Source organism: Nestor notabilis, unplaced genomic scaffold (genome assembly GCF_000696875.1).
Source record: "Nestor notabilis isolate BGI_N333 unplaced genomic scaffold, ASM69687v1 scaffold9429, whole genome shotgun sequence".
NCBI lineage: Eukaryota > Metazoa > Chordata > Aves > Psittaciformes > Psittacidae > Nestor > Nestor notabilis.
The window spans coordinates 31,331-51,057 of NW_009943285.1; the positions used below are offsets into that span (position 1 = coordinate 31,331).

Sequence of the window (19,727 nt, forward strand, 5' to 3'; positions counted from 1 at the left end):
ACCTTCAGGTGCATGGTAAAGGAATAAGATCTAGAAGTAAGCAGACAGACTATGCAGAGTTAGTAAGATCATTATCTTTCAAATCCCTCTGTGTCTATTGCAGATTGTTATATTTTGCTTGGCAGTAGTTGCTATTGGCCATGTTTTGCCCTGCACATAGATGAAAGCCTGTATTTGGCCAGGCAAATAGCTCAAACTGCAGTTAGTTGTAACAGTAGATGTGCCTCTCTAACAATCACTTACCATTTATAAAAACACTTACACGAAAACCATGTGCTGTTATTAGATGTGAACATTGCCGCTCTTTGGTGATAGTACAACATGACTTGTAATGTTATCCTTTCAATCTCTGTGAGTCAAGAGAGCTGTAAGGTCAATTTCATACTTAAAATAACAGTGGTGAGGGAGATGCTGGAAATTTTAGTGACATACCAAGGAAAAAAGTTGTCATCAGCGTCTACATCAGTCCATCTTCAATTGCACAAGGTAATTCTCCTCCATTTGAGGCCTCCTTCCACTGGATAGGGAACTTTGGAGGGGGGCAGTAACAGTCCCTTTATTCAAGGCTGGTGAGATTCAGTGTAAATTCTGTCAACTTGAGAGCTGCTTTTGCCTCTGGGAAGAAAAGTTTTTTTCTTCCTCTACATCTCATTGGGATTTGATTCATTCAAAGCTTAGTATCTGCAAAAGTAGACCAGAGGTGACTAGGATGAGATGCGGCCTTATGTTTCACTGGCCACTGAAGTCATTCCCAAAATGAGCAGAGTCATTTATTAACTAGTCGTGTTTGAACCATATTCTTAACATGATCCAGTGATTAGGCTAAAGTATCTCTTTTTAACCTACATTACAGAGTCCTCTCATACAAGAAATCTTCTGTGCATGTGCTGATGGACTCCTTGAGTCATTCTTTTGATAAAAATAAAATGCATTTCTGAAATCTCTGGGTTGAAAATTATGTATTTTTGGTGTATAATTTGTCATGGCAGTTGCTACCCCTGCATGAATGTGATCAATAACCAGAGTTCATGCCAGTTCCTCAGTTTCTAACAAGTGTAATTAAGTCTTCAGATAGGAGGAGAACCAGTGATTGTTTTAAAATATCACTGATTCTAATCTGTAAAACACTGACACTCTGTAAGATGCTGCCAATTTTTCTCAGGAAAAAGCTGAAGTTTTGGTATGCCTGTAAAAATAGCATACATTTCTCATTTCTAAAAGAGGAACTGTTGAAGAAAGAGAAAAGAACACACAACTGTGTCCTCTGCGATGAGAAATCTGCAGTTTATGATTTTTTTCTTTCTCTTCCTTATCCTCTTCTTACCTATTTTTTTTTTTTTAATAGGCTTTTTCGGCCTTCAGATATGCCTGCTGTTATCTGTTCCTGTTGTAGCCCCATCTGCAAGGGTCACAACCACATGCAGTTCAAATTTGAGGGGTATCATGTACAACATATGTTGAACCTGGGGGACCATCAGGCTTGCTGAGCAAAGCATTCAAAGGGGATATACATAACAAAGTTCCCTTCCGCTGTCTAACTGCAGTGCAAACTTCGGAAACCAGCTCTTGGCCTTCTCTCTTTTCTGCTGGTGCTTGGTTTGGTAGTCTGCTAAATAAGGTTTTGTATTAATCAGATGGGCTTTTCCTTGGTTGTTTTGTGCTACCAGTCTGAACTTTCCCCTTGTGTGGTACCCCTTGGTAGCACTGATCATGTCGATTGACTGGTCTTTACAGCAATGAATGAAGGTAGAGAATACTTTCTCCCTGCCTTCTAATACAGAAGAGCTAAGTATTGGGTATGCAACTGTACCTAGCAGTAATGAAGTTATCCTTCATAAAAACTCAGACAAGTGCCAGCAGGTATCTGTCAGGGTTTTATGCTTGCATAGGACAACCTGCCTGCTTCCATTTCCCATAAGTGGAGCAGTGAATCATTCCTTGTCAAGGGGGAAATGAGGGGCTCATCCCACAGTCGGGAAATCCATTTAAATTAACAGCCATGTTTCACAGCCCTCCTCCAATGTCAGCTCATCCACGCTTCCTCTCAAATGCTGTAATAAAGAAAAGAGTGGGAGTAACTGAGGTAATAGAAGCCACATTCTCAGCCTTATCCTGATAAGAGAGGTTAAATGTTCCTACAAAGACCCCTTGGCCTCTTTAAATGTGTGGATGCATCACTTATACATATGTATAAGTTATAACAAGCAAGTTCTTTTGCAGATTAAAGTTTTTACATCTTTTTTTTTCATCTCATTTTATGCACTAGTTATTTGAAAATGTACAGAGGACAGTTTGTTCTTTGTGTTATCTGAGGTAGTTTTACATCTGCCACACAAATCATATGGTTTTATATCATCCCTAATTACTGTCATTTGCACACATGATGGCAGATTTAGGAGGCATGTCCACTAAATTACCCAACAGCAATTTTATGAAGCCTTTAAAATATTATAAGTGGCTCAATAAATAGCATGTTATATAACTAGTACAAAAAACCTGAATTGTTATTTATAGCTGTATTAAAGGGATATTGCAGATTTTATATGCCCATTTCAGCATTCCCTGTTAGTAAAATTTAGTATGGAGGCAGCACTATTAATTTAGGAAAAGAGATGTCCCACATGCTTGGCAGAATAGTTCCTTTTAAATAATAAACAAAAGGTTTGAAATAAATTCAGGGGAAAAAAAGGAAGGTTCAGTGTTGTCCAAAGAAGAGATGAATTTATAAAGATCTAGCCTTCTGGCAGAGCCTTCTGTCTAGTTCACACTGCCTTTTACATTCAGCATGAATCTTCTTTCAGATTTTTAAATGCCTTCAGAAATTAAACTTTTGGACATGGCAGCTTCAGAAGACAGTCTTCCATTTTACTCATTTTGGGCAGCAGCAACCATCCATTCAGAGCAAAATGTGACAGTGGAATAGGGATTGTTTTAACCTGTAAGGAAAGAAACCAACAGAACGGTGCTGTTTTGACAGGCATGTTTACACCTAATGTACTCACAGCTCTGAATAGAACAGTTCCTGTCTCAGTATACCTGCAGCTATTGGAAAACGAGCCCACTGTGTACCACAATAATACATTAATTCAATTAAGTCTGCATTATAGCAAACGTGTATTTTGCTGCTGGATTTGTCCTGAGAGCATATGCATGCAATCTATTTTGTAAACCAAAACAAGAGTCAGTTCCAAGTGATTGTATTGCAGCTCTTCTCTCATTTGTGACATAAATTCTCCTAGGTAATTTATGAGAAAAAAAGCATTGTAGTCTTGCTTCTCTGTGGCCTTTTTTGTGTGCTTGTCTTTACCTACTGCAGAGGAAGGAAACTGGTTTCAGCGAAGCGTGTGTGTGCCTGCATGTGTTGGGGTTCCCGGTTAGCCAGGGCTGTGGAGCTGTCTGCACCTTTTCTTTAAAACGAGCACACCAAGATAACATCGAATCACTGAGGGTTCATTTTATTAGAACTCAAATCAGGAGAATGTAATAATTTACTGAAAGAAAACCTGGGTGAAAGATTTAAATCCTCCTTCTTCGCCCTTGCAGAGTGGGTTTCTTCACTCCAGTTTTACTCCTGTCCCAAACTCGGTATTGCTGAATTGCCATAGACTCCATATATTTCCCTGGGCAAGATTCTCCCTCTGTCACCTCTAAAGCTTGGCTTTGAGCCTGCTCCCATCCCTCCCTCCCTCCCAAGGAGGGTCTCCCAGGCTGCAGTCCTTTGTTGGTTTAAGTCAATCCAAGTCAGTGCTGCTACATTCCTCCTTCTCTGGGGCACAAGTACTCATCCAACCTCATAGTTTGGGGGGCTAAGCTGCCCAAAAGCAACCTTACTCTCACTAGGTTTTGGCTACTCCTTGTCCTTGATTAGACTTCCAAGGGGATCAGAGGGCCATGAGGACCAGCACTTGAGGGCTGGTGACTGCAGCACTTCTCTTCCACAGCACAGCCAGATCTCACCCTACTTCTTGGGAGGCCCTGCTTGACCCAAAATGCAGCAGCTGGGATGTAGCAAACAGCCAGTTCTTCCCTGCTGCCTCACCATGCTTTTTTTAATCATAAATAGCATAGTAAACCGTCAGCAAAGAAACAATAATAAACTGTCAGCAAGGAAACAAGGAAACAGATAACATCTGTTAAGTATACATACCCAGGTGCACGCATGGGCACACATGAAGAACGATAAGCAGCCAGCCGAGGAGGGAGCGGACAGGACATGATGTTCCCAGGTGAACACCTTTATGTGGCTGCAATAGTTTGCTCAAATCATTTCAGCCCCACTTTGCCCAAACCTGGGTTGTACAATCCCACCCTGTGCAAGAATGAGAAGGGGACCCAACCATATGGTCAACCTCTGGTGTTCCACCTAGGAGCTACAGCAGTTCCCTTTACACAGACTGTCACACTGAGTTTAAACCAGCCTTTTTGAGATGAGAGGTTGGTCTGTTATTAGTGTGTGCCAAGAACCAAAATGATATTGGCCTATTCCCAGGAACTCAGTATAGCTGATACCAGGACACCCAGTGGGAAGGTCCATGAAATGCTGGGAAGGAGCGTCTAACAAAGGAGTCAGCTTTATTTTTACAGAGGAGAACGACAGTATCTTGCTTTACATAATTAGGTTGTTGACTTAAAAGTGATACCGAAAACAAAACTGCTCAGCAAAGGACATGCAGGGTTTGGTAACTTAGAGCCTACCCTGAAGATCTGTGGACATTTCTGACATTATGTAAGAACAATATTAGTGCTGTGTATTTTTTGCTCCGTTAAACCACTGTTTTGTTTAGTTCCTCTGATTTGAATAATCTCTGGTTTTTAAAACAACGGACAGGCACGCTCCCTTACTGTGTGGTTCCCATTCTGGATCTATTGATTCCTGTTAATACTTAGGAAGTATCCTGACTGTAACCTCAACATTATTCTCAAAATCTGTGTATTTTCATTTGCCATGCTTTTTCTCTGGGAAAGGTAATGGCTTGAGGAAGACAGAAACACCAGCTAAAAATTCATCAGGAAAGAGTCTGAAGCATTATTGCTGATAAGAAATAGGTTTTGAAGAGAAAGTATGTGTCAGGCTGGAAGCTTTACATGAAGATGGATAGCAAATATTAGAACTGAAAGAGCTGAGGAGAACAGGAATGGGAAAATACAGAAAGAAATAGGATTGCATGGGGGACTAAATTATGTAAAGATTTCCTAGGGTAAGGAAGTCTGGGTTAAGTGAGTCTGTCATAAAATGGTCTGACCTTGGCTGAAATTAATCTATAGTATGTGGCACTGTTTCTCAGGAGGTGTCACCTTTAAAAGTGTTATTCCAGCTGTTATAGCTCTCTTTTACTTTTGATATATTTTAAGCAAGTTAGTGATATGGAAACAAACAAGAAGAGCTTTGTCGATAAAGAATGCCATTTCTCCAGTCTCCAGGAGCCGACTTTGAGGAATAGACCTGCCTTTTACCAAATGATTATGTGGGAATTAGGGATGGTGAACTCAGCAGGGACCTGTAGGCAGTACTTGAATAAAAGATAACAGAAAGGCAAAATACTGCACAAGGGCTCACTGTCAACTGAACAGAGATGTGTGCCAGCTAGTCAGGGGGAAATACAGACATGTTCATGTTGAAGAACTGCCAGCTCAAGTCTCACCAGGCTCAGGATATATGCACTGTGCTCTATTACTTCGTGTAGACAGCTCTTAAATCCACTTTTGTTCTGCTCGTGAATTCTCCCTGGGGTGACTGCCAGATGACAACACAGAGGGCAGGTCAGGACCTTGCCATAGCTCAGCTTGTCTTGGTTTTCCTGTAATGACAATGAAACTCTTACATAAAACAAAGGCCTTCCCAATATTACATTATTTGTTCAACAAGATATTTGAACTATTGCAGCTCTACAGGTCATTTTTACAGCATCTTTCACAGGAGAGTGATGTACACACCAGTACAGAGACTCTTGGAATTCACTTCACTACATACTTTCAGCAATGACTTTGATCTGTTGTGCACAAAAATAAGGAGTGCTGATTTTTTAAAGAAGAAGGGTTGTAGTACTTGTTTTTCTCTGAGCAGAATGAGGTCACAAAAAAGATCCGTCAAACGCGGGAGCTACTCTCAAACAATGCACTTCTTGTTTGTCAGACTTGAGAGGATGAAACCTGCTCCCTTAAAAAAAATACACAGACAAAGTGAGAGGGCAAGGTCTCGATCGCATGCATCACCGCTCTGCAGTCGGTGGGATGATACGAAAAACAGACCGTGGAAATAAGGAACTGGTCTTTAATTTCATTATCTAGCAATTCTTTCCTATGTTTTCATGTCAGTGAGAAATTGCAAGGAGTTCCCTTATGCAGCTCATAAACAGAAACCTCTTCTGTATTTGAGGTTTCATGATGAAAGCAAATTGCCTTTGATCTGTCTTGTGTCACTGTGACCCAAGGGCCATTCGTGACCACCAGATGACTGATGACATTTCTTTCTTGCAGTACGATATCGTTGGACATTCAGGAGATGGCTTCAACATTGCCTTGGTTGGGTGTGACAAAGTTCCCAAGAACAATAAGCAAAGATTAGAGATTCTTAAGGTAAATGCCACTAATAAGTGATACTGGATAATCAAGGATTTTGTGGCAGCAGAGATAAAATTGTATGTCACAGAATGCAAAACATAAAGACAGTAAAATAAAATAACAGGCCAGAACCTGGCCTTAAACACTGCCAGGGATGGGGCATCCACAACTTCTCTGGGCACCCTGTGCCAGTGCCTCAGCACCCTCACAGCTCAAACAAAATGTTTCAGCATTTTTAAGCTTTGCTGCTTCTGTCAGCACCCAGATATTTGATATTAACTGTGACACTGCCAGGGTTGGGAAGTCTAGTGCAAACTATAAACAGGCAGGAGCTGGTATTAGGAAACGAAGCTCTGTTTTCTTCCTTAAGTACATGGGAATGTAGCTACTCAAAGCGCGGCTGATCAAAGTGTTTTATCTTCCCTAAGGCCCAGCCTAGTTATGTCCATGCGTGGATTTTGATTGTTTGGTCTGTTTTGAGAAATGTTGCCCATCTTAAAATATGACATATTATGTACAAAAAGCTGCATCTTCTATAGTATCTATCTGGAGTACTGTCCACATTTCTGAAGCTTCTCCCAATATACTGTAATTGAATATTTACTCCTTCCTGCACCAGCCGAAATGAATGTTTATTCCTAAAGTCATCTTACATATTTCCACTTGGTTATGCTGTGCACACAGACCATGCATGCCCATGCTCAGTTCTGCATGAGTGGAGACCATACCTTGGAAGGGACAGAGCATGCCATTCGTGAAATCGCCAAGGAAGAGGCTGATGAGTATTTTGTTATCGTCTTGAGTGATGCAAATCTCGAGCGATACGGTATTCGCCCATCAAGGTTTGCTCAAGTCTTGACCACCAATGCTCAAGTCAATGCTTTTGCCATATTTATAGGATCCTTAGGAGACCAGGCAGACAGGTAAGTATATTTGGTTTGTGCCTAATGTAACTTTTCTTTGTTTCCATTTGTCGTAAATCTAAACTATGCTTTTATTGCAATGAAGTTATGCATTTAGTTGCCCATGCTGGTGTTCTGCACTAAGGTTTTGATCATAGTATCATAAAATCATGGGATGGTTTGGGTTGGAAGAGACCTTAAACATCATCTAGTTCCAACCCCCTGCCATGGGCAGGGACAGCTCATGCTAGACCAGGTTGCTCCAAGCCCTATCCAACCTTGACCACTGCCAGGGAGGGGCCAGCCACAGGTTCTCTTGGCAACCTGTGCCAGCACCTCAGCACCCTCATTGTGAAGAATTTCTTCCTAATATCTAATCCAAATCTACCCTCTTTCAGTTTAAAACCGTTACCCTCTGTCCTGTCACTACATGCCCTGGGAAGAAGTCTCTCTCTGTCCTTCCTTCATATATTGAAAGACCGCAGTAAGATCTCCCGAGACCTTTCTCTTCCAGCTGAAAAAGCCCAAGACTCTCTCAGCCTGTCTCCGTAGCAGAGGTGCTCCAGCTCTCTAACCATTTTTGTGGCCCTCCTCTGGTCCCACTCCAGCAGGTCCACATCCCTCTTGTTTTGGGATCCCCAGAGCTGAATGCAGTACTGCAGGTAGGGTCTCATGAGAGGAGAGCAGAGGGACAGAATCACCTTCCTCCACCTGGTCATGCTCCTTTGGGTGCAGCCCAGGATATGGGTGGTTTTCTGGGCTGTGAGCGCACACTGCCAGCCCATATCCAAGTTTTCATCCCTTTTTTTTTTTTCAATTTAGTTTTTTTAAATCTACTGACATGTGTCAGGGAGGAAACTGGTTCACGGGTCCTTGCAGACTTCCCTTATAGCTCGCTATTTCAGAGCATTCTCTGTACATCCAAAGGGAGCACCTGAAGCCCTCCTTCCACTGGAGGATGTGCATTATCCCCCTGTGTGATATCACTACCTAATCATGAAAAAGATCTGGTGCCTTTGCTATTGCCCAATATGCAGTTTGAATATGTGTGGGCCTATAAAAAGAAATTAAAGCACGAGAAACCAGAGTTTAATGGTCTTCCAAACTGCCAGAAATTTCACTCAGATACTCCTTTTGTGCTAGAGACATAGGTTCTTTGGAGGGTCCGAGCCAATATGCCTATTTTCAGTGCTAGAACATAATTTCACTTTAAATTGTTTGGGTACAGGGAAAAAGAAGAAAATTCAGTCCCAGTTGTTGCTCAGTTCCACATCCACTGAGGACCAGTACATGCAGCAAAAAGCTGGTTATAGCCACAAATATCAACAGTGCCTTTTCTGGTTTTGTTTGAGTCTTCAACTCGAGCAGAGTGAGAGAACGCCCAAAGGGAATTGGCAGTCAGTATGCAGTTTTAGTCAGAAAAGGGTTGAGACGTGTGGCTGCACAGCCACCATTAGTTATGTCAGCTGGTCTGTACATCAGAACTGTGTTACGCATGAAAAGAGAACCCATTCTGAAAGGTTACAATTTCAGAAATTCCTTTTACTTCTAGGAATAACAAATAAATAAATAAATAAAGTGTGGACCCTATCCTGCTGGGTAAGAGGAGATCTTACAATTGCCTAGTTCTCTGGGTATGGAAAATGCACACAACGTTGTCACTGAAATGCATTTCTGTGTATGTGGAAGTGCAGAATTTAGACAAAGCCTTCCTGTAACTGCTGTGGGGGAAGGAAGAGGGAATTCCCTGTTGCAGCTCTTTTAAAAACTCACTTTAAAAGTGAAATTTCACTTAGCATTGGAGAGCCAGTGTGGAGCATAAACTCCTTTAAAAAGCAGTGAAAAAATAAATCCCAAGCCTGCTGACTCCCCATGGGGGAGGTGGGGGTTGTAACATGCGTCTTGTTTAGCTTTTTTAAGGTGGGTTAAGCTGTGAATAAAAGTGCGTCAGGCTAATATTGGCAGAAAAGTATCTTTCCATCTAATCTGCTACAGTCTCAAAGAGGAAATTTAAAGAGCACATTTAGAATCACTGGGGGTGTTGAACTGAATGAGCTGTGGGTTCATGGTAACCTATTAAAGTAAGCAAGTATGTTCATTTCCAGAGTAAATCTCTAGCTGCCCTCAGAAAACCAGTTGTGATAACACCTCATGGGGTCACTGATACCTTGATCAAAACAGTTTTTGCGTGTCAGAAGGAGGACGTGAATAGAAATCTCTAGAAACACTCTTGATTGTCTTGCTGAAAGGACCTCTGTGACTTAGCTGCTCTCGGTGTTTCCTCCCACTGCTGCTTTCCCAAGCCTTTAATTGCATTGTGAACAGCATGGGTTGGGAAGGTATTCAAAAGGAAAAACATCCATTCTTAAGGAACCCTGGCTTGTGGTAGGCAAGATAATTTGAAATGGTAATTGTGTCTTGTCCTTCATTCTGCTCCTTAGGCTGCAGAGGATGCTACCAGCAGGTCGGTCTTTTATTGCCATGGATACCAAAGAGATCCCCCAGATTCTGCAGCAGATCTTCACATCTACCATATTGTCAAGTGCCTAAGCGTCACTGATGTCACGGTGCATGAGTTCAAAGAAGAAGCCTGCTCCTGCTGGAGATAGAAACTAACACTGAGGATAAACACAGTTATTAATAAGATACATGCTGTTCTTTAATCAGCAAAGCGACCCAAATCTGCACGACAGCCAAGCTGTAAGATTTCACCCCCAGTTTCTCAACCGACTTAGTGCGTTCAAAGAACTGCAGTGGGGCGGAGGCAAATCGCAGGATGGCAGCAGAGTGAATGTTTTTCCGCAGGGATAAATAAATAAAGGACAGTTTGTGAGCATTCCTCTGCCAGCCATGTTGCCAGCACTATGGTATCATCTCACCCTGTTTTATTAAATACGGGTCGCTGGGATTTCATAATATTATGTAAGGCAGAGCCAGGCAATCTGCTTCAGTGTTTTGCGTGCATCTGTTTGAATGGGTAGTTAACTCCATCTTTGTTTCAAACAGAACTGCTTTTGTCAGGCAGGAAACCTTTCCTTCCTCTGCTGTGGCTTTCTTGTCCTGACTGGGATTGGGGCTTCACCACTGGTTGCTGGGAACAATGGAGCAGTTTGGAAACACTGACTGTCGCGTGTAAACATTCATTATCTGATCAGGCACAGTGCTCAGATGTAGAGAAAGTGGATGTTAAGAAGGAAAACAAAACAAAAATAGATTCATTCAGTTCTGCCTGTGAAAAATAAGGGGAAAGGGTCAAAATGGTCTTGGAACCCAACTGCCAGTGTTTCCAAAGAGGGAACTACTGCCATGTCTCCTTTGCATGACCAGTGATGCTGTCCCACTGCACTCTTGCCCAGGATACCTGGGATAGCCTCAGTATGTGGAGATGCCTTTTCAGTCGGGAGACAAAAAAGTTTCTAAAGCTTTGCTAGAGCTCCTTCATGATCTATTTCGCTTGGGTCTTTTGAAGGTGAAACTGGAGGTGAGATCTAGACATGAGAGAATACATTCTTTTTTATAAAGGAGGAGGGAAAAAAATCTATTTTAGCAAGACGTCTGTTTTGGGGTATATTTAATATCCAGGATAGATATAGAGACTTATTTTATGATTCAATTGGTTAGTGTTTGACTTGTTCCATAAGGCAATAATTCCTCTTTATCCACTAAAGAAGAGATACCTTGTGGGGCATCTTATGGGAACATTGGAATACTTGGTGAATTGAATGTATGATTTATTCAAGCTTGGGCCAGGGGGTATGTATCATCACTTAATCTCTGCTGATACTAATTTGAGGGTAACTGAATAGAAAAAAGCCAAGGCAGAGTACTTACTTACTTACTTATAAAAATCTGAGGAGGAATTACAGTACTTCACTTCTAATATTTCTCTTAATCCTGCACTATGAGCAGTGTATTTGGAGGGGAGGACGCAGATTTATTTGATCTTGTTAAATACAACCATCATTGTTTTAAAGAGTCAGGTTTCAAGTGGTCATTCTCTACTCCATGAGTCCTGCAGCAAAAATCTTTACCAGAGCATCAGAAATATCCCATATTTAGGGTGTGTTTCGAAGCCTGGCCAGCTTTGAAACTTTACGGCAAGAGAGGACGGAAGACGTTTTTCAAAGGCTTGTTGGTATTGTTATGATAACTGTATATGTGAATACAAAGAGGTTGAAGATGCAATTCCTGTTTAGAGAGAAGGGAATTGGGAGGAGAAGGTTAAGAAGGTTATCCCTGGCTGGGACAAATGCATGTACATGCACATACACACAGACACAGCTAAAAAGGGGAAGTGCACTTCAAATATCTTGGTCCTGTAAACATAGGATGAGATACAAAATGCAATAAAGAATTGGCATATTAATAAGTCTCTTTGTTAGTAAATGTGGTTTTACATTGAAATTCCTCTACTTCTATTGCCAGCAGTTCTTCAAAAAAGAAGCATTTTATTACAGCTAATTAGCAAATGTGCTGTACACTTTCTAGATTACTCAAGTGGATAAACTGTCATCTTAGATTTACATGCAGTATAATACTGTTAGCATAAAAAGTAGTGTTATTTATGCTCTATTCACTCTAAGGTAAATCGGATTTTAAGCCTTTTGTTTAATTATCCCAGTAGACTGTATATCATGTCATTCTAGTTAAAGTTACCTTTCTGTAGTGTTTGGGTTTTTCTCTTTGTTTCAGAAGATGTCTGTTGTGTTTCAGTTCATATTTCATGGGCCCACAGGATGCAGCCATGTCCTGGACCAGGCCCAGCCAGGAGGGCAGCTGAGAGATGGTAGAAGCAATTCCTGGTGGATTTTGAGAGAAGGAGAGAAGAAATTAATTAAACTTGTCCAGAGCAGCTGTGGCTGCCCCATCCCTGGCAGTGTTCAAGGCCAGGTTGGACAGGGCTTGGAGCAACCTGCTCTAGTGGAAGGTGTCTCTGCCCGTGGCAGGGGGTTGGAACCGGATGATCTTTAAGGTCCTTTCCAACCCAAACCATTCTAAGATTATTATTATATATTAATTTTTTCCAGTTTAGAAGAAGGGGGCTGGGTTTGGCTTGTTACAGTGCGTAATTGCAGAGCATATTTGACCTGACAGCATCTCTCTAAATTGTAACAATTCAGGGGAGGATTTTCTGAGGCCGTGTATCTCTCACCTGGTTTGATGCCCATCACTACCGCAGGGAAATCAAAGCAGCAGCTGTGCTTTTCCCTGTCTCACAAGGACTGGCAGTGTTATTTCAGTGCTTAGAAATCCAGCAAACAACACTCCTTTCATGTCCCTGCGACTTGCACAGCCTCTTAATATGCATTTATGTTTAATCAGTAAAATGCTTAAGAGTAATATGGCTTTGTTTAACTAAGAGGAGCACCAGTGCCTGCATGCACCAGGGTTGTGTGTCATTCATTCCCCGTGAAAGCATGTTAAGGTGTTTTTCATCTCAGAGTTTATTAAAGCACTCTCACACTCATCGTTCTCTATGAAAAGGCACTGTTTTGGTGAATTCACAGAGCTGCCAGTTGGAGTAGGTCCTGACCTATTGCTAATGCTTTAATAGTCACGTGAGAAGTAGTGATTTTAACTACTTCTTACAATGCAGATTTTGGGCTAGTTCTGTTTATATCTGATACGTGTTCATACTCAGTAGCCGGTTAGTAACAGTTTACACTCATTTAGGATCATTGTTTAACTGAGGTGCAAAAATAAATACAGAAAGCCCTGGCAGATGTGATTTTAGTCACAGCAAAGCACAGTCAACATTCAGAGACAGACATAAGCAGTTTCATGTGCCTAGGTGTAACAGGGATGGGTTCACATGAAGTGCAAGGAGAGTAGAGGGGCTCAGCATCTTGGACTCCCATAGTCTTGTTTTCAGTTCTTTAACAACACCAAGTGTCAAATGTGATTTCAAATGTCATGCTACAGCTCATCCATTATCCTGATAAAATTAAGGCTAAAATTAAGACTAAAGTAATTTCCTAATGGATGATCAAATATACTGATGTAATACTCGAGCAAACAAGCATACACCAGGAGATACAGATGTTGTATTATATGTGCAAAATCAAACCGAAAAAAGAACCCTGATGCCTAGTCAAGAGTACAGGGAAGAGATGCAAGAATACCAGAGGCTTTCTCTATCTATACAGTTAAGATTTTTTTATTACAAAACAAGTGTTAAAATAATTTGGACATGATAATTTTTTTAATTAAAAAAACCCAATTGTACTGTGTTGGCTATTGCACATTATCATTTTTATTAATAACATTCCTATAAAAATGAGGATGTACAAGATATTTTTTAAGAAATACAAACACAATTCTTGACTGTGTATCTAGTCCAGAAAGCTGATCTGAAAATATAATCACTGTACAGAACCTCTAGATTAGAAAAGGTTCAAGGTTCAGTTAGCACTTCAAATGCTACTAGTTTAGTGAGAACAGCTAAAGCTCTTCCATTTGTCTGCTGCAAATGTAATAGCAGTTGTTGTTCTGCTCCTAGATAACTCTGCTTCTGGGGCAAACATGTCTATTTTGGACCCATGTTTAAAACAAAACAACAACAAAACCCAGCTTGTGTTTTACCATTTACTATTTTTGATGCCAGCATGTGGGGAGAGCAAACACGCTCTCCTGTCCTGACAGTGAACCTTTTAGGAAAGAAACGTCAGTATTTCTCACTCTCAGCCCCTGTGCATGCTGTAAAATAGCAGCACTCAACATCTTACATGGACCGTTACATCTTACATGGAAGACATTCTATCCAATATAAAAGGTGTCCAGCAATCCCCAAACATCATACAAGGTAAGTAAGTCACAGCCTTTAACCCTGGGTTGGTGCTCTGGGTGTTACAGTTAGTGAACGATAGATACTGATGCCTAAAGCAGTTGAGCATTTTGGAATAGTCCAGTGAAGTCAACACCCTCCTGTATCAGTTGAATTAAGATGCCTCCCACACCCTATGGGACTGTGCTATTGAGGGTGCAAGATCAAAAAGACAGTTCTTGGTGTAGCTGCTCAATGTAACCGTGCTCTTTGCTAGGAATGTTGGTGATCTCTAACTCAACAATGTGTTTGTAGCAAAGATTCCCCTAGAAAAAAAACACATTTGCAAAGCAAACCATTCAGCTGAAGGATTTCATCTTTTAGGAGACAAGCTTCACAGCAGGTGTTTCAGTCCTTAAAACCCGAAAAGGTCTGTTTTTGTCACCAGTCAGGCACTGACTCATAAGCAGGCTATTTCAGAAAGTCCTTTGGCAAAACTGCTGTGTGAATGTGACTCTGTCAGTGGTTTGCTTCTCAGTATGCACATTGCTGCAGTGTGATGCACAGAATTGATTCTGCACCAGCAATCCTGAGAAAGAGGAAAAGTGAGTTATTCTCTGATATTACAAGCAATAAAAGGATATTTGTATTGTTCCATCTTCAAGCAGGTTTAAAAATCCAAAATTCAAGGTGTCATCAAAATAAACAGGTAACAAATTGCCTTACTCAGGAGTGTTTTGGGGTTTTAGATTGTTATGACAATGTGAACAGCGTTGTCACTGAATAAAATGTTTTAAAGTCAACTACATATTCTGGGAAATAAGTGTATTTCCCAGTGGGAAGATTTGAGGAAGAGATTCAACATTTTTCAGGATGAGGGAGATGGTGGGTTTTTTCAAAGATGAGGACAGCATTATAAAACTGAGCAGCTTCTTTTCCATGACTGCCTGTTCTCCAGCTTTTGACAGGATAAATAAGCATATGAAAATCTACTTTAGGAAAACAAACAGATGTTGTTAATATTACAGTATCATTAGCCTGAACATCTGGCATGATGGCATGCAGAAAAATTCTGTCTTCCACACTACACCTGTAGCATGATCCTAGTCAAGAACAAACTGATCACAGTAAGTGTACTGATAGGTGGAAATGTCAAAAACCAAAGTCTCAGATTTTGACCCTGGATTCCCCAACCATCACACACAGTTTTGCTTTGGACAGGCTAACTAAACTGTTTAAAGCCAGGTAGAGCTAGAAACTAGATCCTGACCCTGCTTGTATGAGGCTGCAAATCCCTACCAGCAGGGTATAATCTGGCACCAGAGCTCCCCCAGTTCCAAAACAACCATAAAGGAATGGAGCAGGAAGGGGAAAAAACAGGACAATTCAGAGAAGACAGATCTCTACTTCTAAAGTCAGCACCACACTGGGAGTGTTATGGTCCCATTGGCTTCAGCCCTTCGACTCTGTGCTTAAGCATCCTCACTAGCAACAGGCAGAAAATAAACTCCTTCCCTACTCCAGGCACGTGTTCAGGATGAATAAAGGCTTGTTAACATCGTCAGACAAAGAGTGGCATAGACTAACATAGGTGTGTTCCCTGAATACTAATTTAGTGAGCTTTTTTCCTTTTAAAATGCATATAAATTGGTTCCTTCTAGCAAAAGCCAAAATCTTAAAGTCCCTGGAACCTCTTACTGAGAGTGGAAACATTCACTGAGCACCTTTAAACTAAATACATCTCACAAATATGAAAAATAAAATTAAAAAAAAAAAAGTCCTTTTTCTACCAGGACTTGATGCAAACCCCATTCTTAGGAACAGCCTTTTCCATTCAAATCATTAGATGAGTGTTATATGTTAAGTCCTCTGGCCAGGCTCTCCAAGATGAGAATATTACATGCAGACAGTGGTTTGGAAAAAGTCCCGAAATAGCATTACTGGGTTAGGAAAATGTGTTATACAGGAAAGCGATACAAGGAATGGTGTCCCAGATTTTTTTGGTGTCGTCATGAGTAAATCACACTCCATGCCAGCTGTAGCAACATCTGCATTTCAGCTTGGATTGGTTTGACATCCATGAGGTCACCTAGTATGGTTTCCAAACTGACAATTATAAATAAGGGGTTTGTAAATGAATGCATTTGGGTAGGAACAGGGATGCTCCCCTGCCATGATTTACAGAGAAGAGTTGAAACAAGGGGGTGCTGAAGGAAGGAAGCCTCCCTGTTACAGCACTGCACATGCTGTCCCTGTCCCAGAAATACGTGGCGATAGCAAAGGAGCAACCTTAGCATTGCCTCATCCCCTCCTCCTGCTCAGGCAGGGTCGTGCAGGGACAGGTTTAAGCAGGGACAAGGACATCTAGGCATCTCCAATGGCCTGTGTAGCTCACGCGCCTCCATCTGAGCTGGTGACCCCGCAAGCTGCTCCTCTCCAGCCCTTTCCTTCCCAGCAGCTGGAGGTTGTGTTCACCCAAGGCTCTCCAGCCCAGTTTGCTGCTTCTGGCTCACAGAAGCCAGTTCCTCAATGGTTTGGGGAAAGCCCAAAGTCCATTTGGATGAAAACCCTGCGAGCTCTGCATTCATCAGCAGAAAGTGCAGTCGAAATTTGATGCACTAAAATTACTACAGATTGTTTTTCCATTCAAATTACCTGAAACTGCTCTGCAGGTCCCTCCCACTCCCTGCTTTCCCCAGCCCCCTTGGTGTTCTACCGTTTTTAAGTCACTTCATTCTGCCATTTCACTCAAGAAGGTCTCCATGGCCATGAAACAGCAGCTTGCTTTCCCTCTTTGTTACAGTGCATTTAAGAACTGGAAGCTCTCCCCTCCTTTCCTGCCAGCTCAGAAAAAAATCTCATTGCCCCCTGAATCACTGCTCTCCGTGCTCCAAATACCAGCAGACCAAGGAGCCTATGTAGGGTCTGTTCTTTTGCGGGAAGAACATGGTGGAAGCAGAAGGTCTTAAAACACACAAGATCTGGATTAACACAGCAGAAACTCACACCACAACACTAAGCCAGGCCCTGAACGGCAGCATGCATACCTAAACATGGACTGGCATTAATGCTGCTTGTGCATTGGATGCTGAGAAGTATAAATCCTTTTATTTAGGTTTTTAGCATGTGATATAGCTCTATACACATGGAATTCAATAACGGAATGAAAACATAAGCATCCTTTCTCTTCTGCTTTTTAATTCATCAGTGGTGAATTTTTATCCAGATGCAAATGAATAGATACACGATTCAGTTGGAGAAGAGCTAGATCCTGCCGAAGGCCAAGATATCATTTAAAACTAGTATTTTATGTCATTAATCCACCATTTGGAATCACAAAATATAAGCAAAACATCTCTATAAATGCAGCTCAGTGATATACAGAGCAGTCGAAAGGTTCTGGTGCTTTAACTTGTCCAAAGCAGGTCAAAGCCTATTAATTAGCCTTTTTTATTTTTGTAATCGCCCTTCTCCTTTAGCGCACCGTCTAAGGTGGCTCAGGTTTGATTGATTGACAGGCAGAGGGACAGTTACCCTACACACAAGCTAAATCTCAGTCACCAGTATATGCAAGTGCCCTAAATGAGAATCCCCATTCTTTTCTCAGCATCATCCAGAGGGTCTGGCTAAAAGCTTTTACAAGCGGTTTGCTAAAGCAAGCCAGTAATGTACACGAAGCGTCTGCAGCAAGCAGTTACGTTAACGCCTAAGTGCAACCCTTATCTGAACTACCACGTGAGCCTTTTGAAATGTCATTTGAATACTCCACACAGCACACCTGTGACAAAATCCGTTACAGAAACTGCAGCCAGTGTGGTTTGTAGAAGCAGCTTCCTGCTTCCCTAGCACCGGCGTGCGGCCTCAGTAATGTGCACAGTGACGTGATTTGCAGGGTGAAAAAAGGGGAAGCAGCTATTCTCTGAATAATCAGAAAGTCAAAAGATCCTTCCCTCCAGCAAGAAAAAACAACGAAGAGGGAAAGCAGGCGAGGACAGCTCATTTTGCTAAAATAATTGAGAAGATAAATTGATGTGAGAGGGCTGGCTAGAAAGAGGCAGAAAACCATCCAAAGCCAAACTGAGGCAAACAAAAGCAAGTAGCCAAGAATAAGTGTGCCCGGGCACAGGCTGAGAAAGAAGAGACTCTAAAAGAGCTTTTTTCTGTCTCTATTTATCCTCTTGAGTGCTGTGGCGAGTAGCTCTGAGTAGGTGTTGGACTCTAGACCTGGCATCCCTCATCCCACCCAGCAGCTCTTCCCCTCACCCTTCGAGGCCAGGGCTTTGTGGGGCAGCACCTCCTTGTGCTTTTGGCTGAAATCTGCTCAGCACATACTGCAGAAACCAAAGGCACCTCTTCAGAGGTCCTGGGCATCCCGTCTGCCACCTTACAGCCTGCAAAGTCCAGCCTAATTTGAGATGATGGCAGACAGCAAACCAGAAGGGCACAAAGCTTTTTCCATTATCGTGGAGGAGTCTGAAAGAAGCATTATTTCACTCAACCAGCTGCTCTTAACAAAAGGCACATTGTTTTGCTGGATGATTTCTTCTAGGAAAAGCATGTGGGTGAATGTGGGAAACTCAGACTGGCAAGGCAGTGAATGTCAAAGTTCAGTCATTTCTCCTCAAAACAGGAATCCAATGCTTTATGGGTTAAAAAGAAAACAGAACCCAAAACCAGCCTGCTTTGAACAGCTCAGGCTTCACACTCCATCCAAAGCCAGGTGAGTGTCATTCGCTTGGAGCTAGTATTTTCTTAACCTCCAGAGTTTTGGATGGACCTGGGCCTGCACTGCAAGAGTCCAGTCTCCAGGCCTGAATCTACACTTGTCTCCAGGCAGGGCGGTATCGGCGAGTTCCCACCCAGCTAACATGCTGACCCACCCATGTACCTGACTAGTGACCTGGCCACTGGCATTGTCCTCCACTGTTTTAGGGTATAGCTCACATTATAGCCCATTTCTTGCTGTTTCTTATCTCCTGCTTGAGTAGGATCAGGGCAAGTGGAGAGAATTTGTTGGTTTTAACCTTGTTATTTAGGATATTTTCTTGTGGATGCTTTTCACACTGGGGAGGATGCACCAGTACACTCCCAAGCCTTCTTAAGGCAAGCATGCCTTGTACAGGAAAGGGTAGGGAAAAATTAAACAAGCAGGGGCTTTCTCAGAGGGCATTAAAGTGTTGTAATATAAGATTACATCAGGACAAGATAGGAATTAAGATTCTTGCAACAAGCCCGTGATTAAGACAGTTTTAATTTAACAAGGGCTGGTGTATTTGAGTACTTCAATATCCCTTTCTACTAACTGAAACTCCCAACAACTTTGCATCCGTCATGGAGCCTTGGTTAACACTGAAAGGCACCAAGATGAAGCAAACTCTTCAGGGAGGCAAAGCAGGGAAAATTTACACATAGGCATAAAATTAGCTACTCTCATTACACATAGCTGGGGTTTGAACATTAATTATTTGGCTGTTTGGCTGCTGTGCTGTCTGTGAAGACAC

The 19,727-nt window shown here is 41.9% G+C and overlaps 1 protein-coding gene across 1 annotated transcript in view; it reads left to right on the plus strand.

Moving 5' to 3' along the window:
* Positions 1 to 19,727, plus strand: part of LOC104411433 (von Willebrand factor A domain-containing protein 8-like) — a gene marked incomplete at both ends in the record, with an annotated part of 55,253 nt that overhangs the window by 25,605 nt on the left and 9,921 nt on the right. The window contains 2 exons of the mRNA XM_010021848.1: positions 6,478 to 6,576; positions 7,246 to 7,484. Coding sequence (XP_010020150.1) covers positions 6,478 to 6,576; positions 7,246 to 7,484 — 338 coding nt within the window. The remainder of the gene's footprint in view (positions 1 to 6,477; positions 6,577 to 7,245; positions 7,485 to 19,727) is intronic.